This window comes from Gastrolobium bilobum, unplaced genomic scaffold (assembly GCF_033153095.1).
Source record: "Gastrolobium bilobum isolate Gb01-03AN ecotype WA unplaced genomic scaffold, APGP_CSIRO_Gbil_v1 utg94399, whole genome shotgun sequence".
In the NCBI taxonomy this organism is placed as follows: domain Eukaryota; kingdom Viridiplantae; phylum Streptophyta; class Magnoliopsida; order Fabales; family Fabaceae; genus Gastrolobium; species Gastrolobium bilobum.
The window spans coordinates 30,263-41,557 of NW_026898620.1; the positions used below are offsets into that span (position 1 = coordinate 30,263).

The 11,295-nt window shown below is 34.6% G+C and overlaps 1 protein-coding gene across 1 annotated transcript; it reads left to right on the forward strand.

Annotated features, from left to right (window-relative positions):
- The first annotated feature begins 4,733 nt into the window (after positions 1-4,733).
- Positions 4,734-8,646, forward strand: LOC133317746 (protein XRI1-like). The gene is made up of 9 exons (XM_061519625.1): positions 4,734-4,852; positions 5,630-5,685; positions 5,761-5,880; positions 6,020-6,165; positions 6,935-6,998; positions 7,112-7,211; positions 7,294-7,334; positions 7,448-7,531; positions 8,076-8,646. Exons 1-9 carry the CDS (start codon positions 4,833-4,835, stop codon positions 8,348-8,350), a joined length of 906 nt encoding a protein of 301 aa, XP_061375609.1. The 5' UTR covers positions 4,734-4,832; the 3' UTR covers positions 8,351-8,646.
- Positions 8,647-11,295: the final 2,649 nt, after the last annotated feature.

The following is an 11,295-nucleotide window of genomic DNA, read 5'->3' on the forward strand; positions in this document are numbered from 1 at the left end:
TTCAAAAAAATAAAAGGAAAAATATTTCAACCCGTTCCCTGAGAACGATAACTCTTTCTTTCAAAAATTACTACCCAACAGTTTACCCAAGGAGGAATGAGCAACCTAAAGGCACCTAACAACATTCACTCATTAACACAAAGGGAAACAAAGAAAGCTAATAGGGGCAAACGCCTAAAGAAACAACAAACATAAAATAGAAGGGGAGGTGTTTGGGGTACCTATTTAGCAGAGAAGATGAAAATGCAAGAAATGAGTAAGGAAACTAAACCCAGCGTTCTCCGTTGAGCCTCGAAGTGCAATAGCAAGAAATTCAAGAGAAAATAGCAGATGTAAAATGAAGAAAGTGATTGGAGTAAAAGGAAATATGAGCAAAGCACACGAAGAGGCACGAAGTGGGAGAAAAGTGAAGCTAACCGTCATTTGAGCGCAAAAAAGAATAGATGAGGGCAAAATGGAAATTATTTGGGTATGATTAATCGAAATGTTATTTGTGAATTGTTAGAGTTCTTTATTGATAAATATTATTATTTGCAATTACTTGCTCATTATATGCAACAAATTTTGAAACTTACACGGAGATAAAAATTTAAATAATGCGAAATAATTGTGTATTATATACTATATGCAAAGGGGAGTTTATTATATACTAATTACTTTGTTGAAATTGCTTATTGCCCATAATTAATATTATTGCATCATATGTGATAATATATACTTTTGAAATATAAAATAACAAAGCTAACGTTGAAATGTGGACTGAATTGAATCATAATGAATGGAGATGAGATCTAGTTTTATTTCTTATGAACTTTGATCTTGATAACGCGTTAAAGTTAGCTTATAGTTAATGTAGAGAGTATACTTGACAATTTTTTTAGTGGGAGAGATATAATTGATTCTGTGTGATTTTGAAGTTACTGTGAAGTCAATAGGAGGAAATTATTTTTACTTGTATTATATGTGGATGACATAATTCTTAAGCATATTGAAATAGATTTCCTTTTAGCTACACCTCTAACTAAGGACTTAGGCTTATGATGGAAAGGGGACTAGGGTTAATACTTAATAAGTTTGGCTAGGTCTCATCTGCATTCACAATACATTGAAAAATAGACACTCCACAACTTGCATCATCGACAATTGTAATCAGGGAGTGGTGTGAACTGCAATGGAAGATCCTGGTCTTTCAAACCTTGCAGGAATATTAGAGCAAGCAAGAAGCAAGATAGCCTCTGAAGAAATCAAGAATCACGTCTTCAACAAGTAAACCTAAACTCTTTTAGTGTTCTAATTTCATATAATTTTATTTTATGATTTCTTAGACTTGGATTCACTCATTTACACAAGAGGAAACAAAGAAAGCCAATGGGGGCAAATGCCAAAATAAACAGTAAACAAAAAATAGAAGGGAAGTTGTTTGGGGTATGTGTTAAGTCAAGAAGATGAAAATGCATGAAATGCCTTTGGAAACTAAACCCAGAGTTCTCCGTCGAGCCTCGAAGTAAAACAATAGGAACTTCAAGAGAAAATAATAGCTATAAAATGAAGAAAATGTTTAGGGTAAAAAGAAATATGAGTAAAACACACGAAGATGCATGAAGTGGGAGAAATTTGAAGCTAATCGTTGTTTGAGCGAGAAAATGAATAGACGATGGCAAAATGGAAATTTTGTCTAAGGAATAGACACATGCACGCTTCGCGAAGAGCTCTAGGCAAATAAAAGCACACCACGTGGAAAGAAGAAGTGACAAAATCGATCACAAAAGGCAAAATGTCAACTCAAAATGATGACCTGCCCAGAATGAACCTCGAAATCGAGCATCATTAATTAGGTAAAACTCGGTAGAGGAAGGTAACAAGGGCTTAACTCACCTTAGCTACCTTTTAGAAAAGTGTAAGCCAACAGATCGACCTAAGAGCTCGGCCCAATAGCACAAGTCGACGGGATCGACCTAAGTGATCGGCCCAAGCATCAAAGGCAAGTCATGGACCTGACAAATAGTAGTACGACCTGTTCGCTCAGAAGTCGTCCCAAAGGCGAGTTATGCAACAAGTGCAGAACTCAAAAATGAACCTGGCCCAATCAGGATTCACAACAAACCATTGCACCTCAGCAGTCCGAACCCTCGAACTATAGAGTTGGGGTGAAATTGTTATGGACCTAAACAATAGGCTCATATCCCAACAATGTGTAACAAATAAACAACGTAACTAACAAAGGACAAATGGATATGATTCTTATCCTAACAATAAGATAAGTCCTCATAACAATCCTAGAGCAACTAGGGCCTAAGCTCAACCAGGTAATCACTATAAATTGGGGCTAAAGCCATCTGGAATATACTTTTGGCTCATTCTATACTGACTATCACTGTGCACACACCATGTGCCCTGACTGTGTCATTTTTCTATTAGTGCACAATGATCCATAAACCCTTATAGTATCTCCCTCATAAATACCCATGAATATACATATCCAATAGTAACTCACCACTTTTCGGGTGAACATACCCAATCCGCTAAAATTGAACACTAACATATTTAGGGTGTGCATGACAACCATTCTGTTCCCTGACACTGTTTCTTAAAAGAAACAATTCTTTTCTATTTTTGTGCCTTGGAACAATTTCTGAGAAAAACAAATGTGTTTGATAACATATTCTATTTTTAATTGGAGAATGAGAATTGTGTTTGATAACACAACAAATAATATAATAAAAATTTCTATTAAATATAAAAAGTTTTTGGATCATTACTTTCCTTTCCATATGGTGTGGCGGTGGTGGTGGCGTGGAGGTTGTAATAGTGGTGGTGGCGATAATGATGGAGGCAGTGGCAGTAATGGTGGTTGTGGCTGTGGCGATGGTGGTGGAGGTAGTGGCGACGGCGACGATAGTGATGGTAGTGGTAGTGGTAGTGATGGAAATAATGGCGGCGTGGTAGTGGCGACGATGATGATGGTGGTAATGGTTATGACATGTGGTGGTTATGGCAATGGTTGCATCGATGGTGGTTGGTGACGGTGGTGGTGGTGGTGGTGATGATGGCAGTGGCGGTAGTGGTGGCATGGCAGTGGCGGCGATGACGTGGTGATGGTGATGGTGACGGTAGTTGCCGAGGCAATGGTAGTGGTGGTGGTGATGGTGGTGGTGACGATGGCAGTGACAGCAGTGGCTACGATGATGGTGGTGGTGGTTGGTGGCGGTGGCGATGACGGTGATGGTAGTGGTGGTGATAGTAATGGTGGTGATGGGTAGAGGTGGTGGTGATGGTGGCAGTGGCATCATGATGGTTGTGGTGGTGGTGGTGACCACAACACTGGTGGTACAACGGCAACGACGATGGTGGCGGTAGTCGTGTCGGGATGATAGTGGTGGTGGTGATGATGGTAGAGGTGGAGAGTAATTGAGAGACAAATATTTCTCATTTTGTGCTCGGGAACTAGGGGTGTTAACGGACCTAGCCGAGCCGAGCTTTGGTCTTAAAAGGCTAAGCCTGTGTTTAATATGTCAGCCTAACCAAGCCTATTAGCTGTTATGAATATAATTATCGGCCTGTGGCTTGACTTATTTACAAAAAATAAAAGCCAGTTTTAGCATGTTACAAAAAAATAAGACAACAAAAATTTATCCAAATAGAATATACCATCAACAGACTAGTAATTCCATAAATATTACAAATTCAATGTACATCTAAACAACATAATATAGAACAAAATTATTCAAAAAATCTGTTTAAGCAATAAAACGAGGTGAAATGGATTAAGGAGAGATAGAGGGCTACTAAATGTAATATAAAAATATAAAATAAAAATAAAAATTAATATACTAGGCCAGCCTGGGAGACTCTAAGGTCGACCGAACTTTTGAATTGGAGCTTGAGGCCTTTTTATTAAACGAGTTTTTATACAAGTCCAGCATGATTCCAACAACTAATTTTAGACATGTAAGTTCAGGCCTTCACGAGCTGAGCCAAAGACCCCTGATTTATTTACCATCCCTACTAGGAACAAAAAAGTAGAAAATTTTTTATTCTTTTTTTTGTTCCCCAGCACAAAAATTAAACTGGTTCATTCCAGAAAAAAAAAAACCAATTTTATCAAATGAGTTTTTTATCCATTTTTATTTTTGGAAACAGAAATTAAAAACAAATTGATTCTGAGAAAGTTCATTAATAAGAATTGATTTGATTTGATTAGTGTGAATAAACTGATTAATTTATATTAAATGGAAAATTAAATTATCCCCATATTTCACCAAATCTAATTGAATTTTTTTTTATGTTTTAATGTTAAGACACGAAATAAAACTTTTCTCGATACTCAAAACCTTATCGAATGAATATCTAATCAATTTATTTATTTTTTAACATTCAAAACCAAACTTTTGGGGAATACAAGTTTAAGCGGACTCGTAATGGAAGGAAGTGGGTCCCAATGAGTAAAAGCGTGCTATGACATATCTCGTGTGGTCGTGCTCGTGCACGACCCTTACTTTATCTCTCTCCATAATATTTTTAATAAACTAATAAATAAATAAATAAAAGTATATATATATAATAATAATAAAACCAAGAAAATGGAAAAACACATAGGTAGATAACAGAGCACTGAGAAATTGAGAACTGGGCAAATATATATAAATAATATCCAAAGAGAGGTAGAGAGAGAAAGCGAGCGAGCGAGACAGAGGGTGGTTTCTTTTTTGTTGCTTTCTCTGTTTCTCATATGCGGCATATATATAGAATTTTTCTTTAACGGTTACTTTTGTGGCTGGCAAGGAGAGAAAGGACACTGATCAGTGACGACCCCTTTGGTTGCTGCTACTGAAATGGATTACAACAATGACAAGTATGAATATTTTCGCTCTTTTTTTTTTTCTATTTTGGGTCTTTTTCTGTATCTGGGTCTTTGTTTTTGGGAAAAAGGCACACTCTTTGGGAACTGCATTTATGTTTTTCAACACGTTCTTTCTGGTTTTGATGCTCTTCAGAGTTTTTTGTTGTTGTTGTTGTTGTTCTGTTTTTACTTGAGAGATGAAATTTGTTGGGATTTTACTTGTGTAAGTATTTTGTTTATTTAATTGGTTTGTTTATATTTTGGGTTGTTGATTTTCATTTTACTCTTTTTGTGCATTTTTTTTTCTTTGATTTGTTGGGTCAAATACTGGGAAACTGAGAAAGGTCCCTGTAGGTTCAATAATTTACTGTATATTGTTTTTATTTGCTTTCGAGATTGTTCGGTTTATGTTAGATTTTGTGGATGGAGAAAGGATGATGATGATGATGTTGGCGAGTCATCATTTTTTCCCCTTTTTTCTATTGTTTTTGTTTTTCCTTTTCTAATGTAGAATCTGATTGTTCTGTTCCATTTTATTTGTGTGGTGTTTTGCTTGGTAATTAGTGCTGCAGTTTACCATGTGGTCAATCTTTGATCCATTTAATTTGTTTAACTTGTCTGTAGTTCTAATTATGATGTCTACAATCGTTGTCTGAGGACTGAGCTCATCCTACTCTTTATGATTTTTCCACATTTGTTCTGGCACTGGATTCTTTTGTGTTTTCTCCCACATTTTTTCAATGTTGCATGACAAGAATTTGCTTTTTGCTTCATAATAAATGGTGCTAGGGACCCATGGAATTGGCATGGGAAGGATTATTGTCTCGAAAAGACTTCCAATTTTGGTAAGTCCCACTTGTGATTTTGAGTTAAATTAGTCTGAATAATTGATGCCTGATGACAAAATCTTGTTTGAGCAGACATTTCACCAGCGTTGTGGAATGAAGTTCCTCAAAATGAAGAGTTTACCTACGTGTTCCATGATGAAACAACCCCAGTGAAGGCTTGTGGAGATTTTGCATACAATGTTAATAATAATGGTGAGACAGTCTAATGACCGATATGCTCAACTTGAATATATTGTTATTTTTACATTCTATTATTATTATTGTTATCTGTTATCCTTCTTCTTCTTGTATACAATGTTATCCTTTTTAATTCAAATAAGCTGGATTTCAGAATCAAATAATATCCAAAAGGAACCAGAGAAATGTTGGGAGACTTCTTCACAAGTCAAGAGACGGCGTATGCTACGATTCAATACACGAGATGGGGATCATTTCCTTTCAAATGAACAGATGTCATCAGCATATTTGAAATTAAATGTTAGTGCTAGTAGCTTTTACCTGGACTGACTTTTCATACCCATAGCATAACAGCTTAGATAATTCTAGCCACATGAAAAATAACAAGTTCAGATCTGCTTTTAATTTGTTCAAATATGTATATTTTTATTTAACAAAATCCACGTTAGTTTACCATTACATTGTTGTTTAGGGAAGGAATACATCATATCTTGGGGTAAGTATCCTTTGTTTAACTTTTCTTAGTTCTTGCTGTTAAATTTCTCTTTTCCATTATTAGATTTGATAATATCCTTAATGAAATGATTGGCTCTGATGTATTGGTTTGTGGTACCACCTGTATTGCTTCATCTGTAAAGTAGAGCTTATTCAAAGAACCCTGTTTTAATTTAAACATTTGGGATGACTGTTAAAGTTTGATAATTTGGTGTTTGGTTCAAATCTGTGTTAGAATATCTTCCATCCCTTATATTAATTATTTAGTGATCTTCTCTATTGTTATGGATCTTTGTCCTTCAAATAAGGTTTAGTGTCCTTGTCTTTTGGGTTCATCAACAATCTTGATTCTTTTATTATTCCTTCAAGAGTTCATGATTTACAGATAGTCAGCAGTAGCAGTCTAGCACTTAAAAACAATATTGCTATTCTTTAATACAAAAATATTTTGTTTTGTTTTTCTTGGCAAATGTGTCCCCTAGTTTATTGATTTCAATGAGGTGTTCCTTGAGTTAATAATTGTTCTGGCATTGTGGTTTTGCCTGATTGGATATCTGTTACATTATGTATATAGGGGGAGGAGGACTCAAATGAGGATGTTTTTCAAGAAATGTCACAATGGGTGTCTGGTGCATCAGGTTTATGTTTTGCAAGATTCTATTTTGAATATTCTTCTTTTTTGGATGGCTTTGATAATTCATTTGGATGTTTAGTTCTGATCTTTAACCAATCATAATGGAATATGCATTAGGAAGTGAATCTGCTTCCAATTTTGAGGACCTCGCGGTAGCTGAAGGGTGGCTTGCAGATTGCTTTAATGATGCTGAAATGCAATTCTGTCCTGAGGATATGTATGCTTCTAAGGATCATCACTAATTTATGGCATATATTTATTTATTCACAATAACCACATGATTATGTTATTTGACTCAGGAATTTTTCTGGGGCAGATGATGTTCATATTGATGTTGCAGGTATGCCACATTGTCTTCCGTTCACAATTGTCTTCTAATTTTGTTTACTCCTTTCTCCTTTTTTCTTTCGTTGTACATTGAATCTTATTTGAAAAAATTATATGCTACTGTAGAGCTGTGCAACTTCTCACCAGCGTATGAACAAAATGGGGTTCAGCATCAAGTTACTCAAACCCCCAGAAATATTATCTTCAAAGGTTCGGCTTGTTTTTTTTGTTGATATTGTCTTTCTTGCCAGAGAGAGAGAGAGAGAGAGAGAGGGGGGGGGGGGGGGGGCTTGGAGCAGCAGTAAGGTAGCTCCTTGTGATCGGAAGGTCACAGGTTCGAGTCTGGGAAAAAACCTCTTTGTAAATAGAAGGTAAGGCTGTGTGTACAATTGACCCTCACTCTAACCCTCCCAAGTTGGTAGCCTTGTGCATCGGGGTTTTCCTTTTTATTGACTTGCTTGCTTGTTTAATTGTACTGGATATCTGCTTAATTTCTCATCTACAAAAGACCCTCCAGCTACATAGACATGAAATTGAATTCTCTTGTATGCTATATGCTGATAGTGGTGCATTCATGAGACATGTTAAGTTAACTTGCTTTTGCAAGATTCGTGTTTTTACTCCTAAAGCTGGGATCTTTTCAGTACTGTCAAATGCAAAAGATCCTTATGCCAGGAATTATAGTAGATAATAGTTAATGGCTTGAAATATTTTTGACATAAAAAGAAGTTCTGACTCTCTTTCACATGTATAGGTCGGAAATCTCTTATAACAACTCCTACAAAGTTGGCTGCTTCTGTGGCCTATCCGTTTACCTTCATTAAACCCAGCGGCACAGGTGGAGATGTCACCCTGGAGGAAATAAACCAGCGCATTCAGTCTCCAGCTCCTTCGAAATCGAAGCAAATCAGGGAAGATCCATCAGCATACCCCAAATCAGCCTTTTCAGGGAAGCCTGTAGTTGGAAAAACAAAAATCCGCACTGAAGGTGGAAAAGGTAGCATCACAATTATGAGAACTAAAGGCTAGGTAAAGGTAAGTTGTTCAGTATAATTGTCTCACCCCATTAACTTGTGGGGTTGACTTCATTCTGTAAAATATCTGGCAGATTATAGTTGATACTGCAACTTTGGTTTTCTATTAACTTTCATAAGTGATAAGTTACACCACCTTAGTGTTTATATTCTAATGGGGGCCTTGGTAGATGTTTTTGTTTGAGCTAAGTATTGAATGAGAATACTGATATCAGTCTCCCCAGAACCTTTGCTTATGAAATGACAAGTTTTTGTAATTGAATCAAACAGATTTTAGTTTTATGCCTTTCTTCCCAAGTTTTGTATCTCAATTTCATGGATGCATTTGTTGCAGAAATCAAGGTTTTTAATCGTAATACGTATTGTGCATCGTTTGATTATTTTTTTGTTGTGTATAGTGAATGTTATCAAATTGTAAGATTCAGAAACATAATAAAAAATAACTTAAAAATATAAATTATCATATAAATCTCATTCTAAGTCTTCAATTTCTTTCTCTTTGTTTGTATTGTAGCTCTTTGAAAACTTTTCCGAGACTCTGTTTTCTTGTGCTTAATTATGTTTATTTTATATTGTATCAATTTTACTAAAGACCGAAGACATTTGTATTAATTTGAATATTTTTTATTGTTTCCCTAATTAATAGTTAGTTTCGAGATTCATTTTTGAATTTGAATCACAAATTATCTCTTTTTTCTTTCCCCAATTAATAGTGATTTTTTTAAAAGAAAAATTAATTGAAAATCTTAAATTTTGGTTTGATTTTTGAATCATAAATTGTGATATTATACACGATTCGATATTGACTCATGCGATGCAATGATTCATGGTCCGATGCAAGACCAATTCTGACACAGACAATCGATTCATATCACTCAGGTATCGTTCAGCTTTTATATCATATCGTATCAGGATAATATGTTAACGAACTCACTCGAGCTTTGGTCTTAAAAGGTTAAGGGCCCATTTGCATGAGTTTTTTTTCTTCAAAAACTGTATTTTTTTTTCAAGAAAAAAAGCACTTCTCGTTTTTAGTTCGTTTGGATGTCTGCTGTTAAAAAAAGCAGAAGTCACAAAAAAAATCAAAAACTTACTTTTTCTAGAAGCTAAAAATTTTAACTTCTAAAAAAAGTAAAAGTCAAAAGCCAAATATGTTTTTCAAAAACTAAATATTTTTATAAAAATATAAATAACTTTAACTTTTATAAAAAGTACTTCTAAAATAAGGAAGAGATAAAAGTTACTTTTTTGAGAAGCTCAAACAAACAGGCTCTAAGTCTGTATTTAAATGTGTCAGTTTGACCAAGCTTGTTACCTGTTATGAATATAATTATCGGCATGTGGACTGACTTATTTACAAAAATTAAAAGTCAGGTTAAGCCTGTTAGCCTATTTAACAAAACTGAGACAATAAAAATTTATCCAAACAGAATATACAATTAATAGCACAAGTAATTTCAGAAATATTTATAAATTTAATGTATATCCAAACAGGATAATACAAAACAAAATCATTCAAAACCTATGTTTAACTAATAAAATGGGGTGAAATGGATTGAGGATACAGAGAGGGCTATTTCAAGTAATATAAAAATTAAAATAAAAAATAAAAATTAATATACTAGGCCAGTTTGAGAGGCTAAGAGGCTCTAAGGCCGAGCTTTTGAATTGGAGCCTGCGACCTTTTTATTAAACGAGCTTTTATACAAATTCAAGTCTAGTTCCAACAATCAATTTTAAACATATAAGCTCAGGCCTTCACGAGCCGAGACAAAGGTCCCTGAAAGGCCGCTGGTTCGTTTACGACGCCTATATATCATACATCATTCGATACTAACTATTATTGCAGAAATTGCATGTCTAAGCTTGCACGTATGTCTATTTTATATTTCATTATTCCTTTTTCGTTTTTCTTATTTTGAGCCTGATATCAATTAAAAATTACTTTAAAGGGAAAAATATTAAGAAAAATGGATAAGCTGATTGTGTTCTTATGCAGGTATTTTGTTCATGATTAAAAGGGTAAATAAATCCTTTAACATGCTTTTAAATTGTGAGTTAGCTAGTAATATAAAAAGACATGGGGTGCGCTGGGGAAAAAATACAGATTGTATGAAACAATTAGAATGTGTGCTTATTTTATAAATTACAAAAGAAAGTATACTTAAATAAAACAATAAAAAAATTAATTAAAATGATAGGAGGAATATATTACTTTATTATCGTTGTCCCAAGCATAAGAAGGTCTTTCAAAAAGTTGTTCCTACGTTTGATGGAGACAAAAAAATTTCATTTTTGTCCACTGTTTAAGCATTTTTTTTTTCATGAATATTTTTAAAATTAAAGCTACAATAAGGAGTTTTGTGTTGTATTATCCCTGATGTTTTTTTTAAGCAAAGTCAAACAAATCTAGCACAGCTGGTTAAACTTTCTGTCCATTTTAGTTGTGGTTTGAGTTTGATTGGGCATGAAATTTGTCTCTCCTAATTTATTTATTTATTTCAAAAAAAAAAAAGTGCTTTGTTCAAAACTCTTAAAATAGTTGAGGCAACTCGCATAACAATCAGATTAATAAAGATACCAAAATTCAATGGACAAAATCATTTTAACAGAAAGAAATATCACATTGATTTTCAACAGCCTGGCTTATAAAAGCAGCAGCGGAAATGGGTTTGGTGAGAAGGTCAGCAATTTGTTCAGTGCCAGGGATGTGTTGAACGAAAACTTGCTTTTGGATTACACGATCCCTTACAAAGTAGAGGTCAAGTTCGAAATGTTTAGTTCTACTATGGAGAATGGGATTTTCAGCTAACATGACAACACTTGCATTGTCACAGAAAACAGTTGGAAGAGTTGTACAAGAAATGCAAAGTTCATGAAGGAGAGATTGAAGCCAAGTAATTTCTGCCAAGGTAGAGGCTAAGCTACGAAACTCAGCTT

Excerpts from the sequence above, each read along its gene's own strand:
- LOC133317746 (XM_061519625.1), top strand. The coding sequence starts at position 4,833 with ATGGATTACAACAATGACAA. Across the intron at positions 4,853-5,629 it reads ATGGATTACAACAATGACAA|GGACCCATGGAATTGGCATG; the intron begins GTATGAATATTT and ends AAATGGTGCTAG. Across the intron at positions 6,166-6,934 it reads CAGCATATTTGAAATTAAAT|GGGGAGGAGGACTCAAATGA; the intron begins GTTAGTGCTAGT and ends TTATGTATATAG.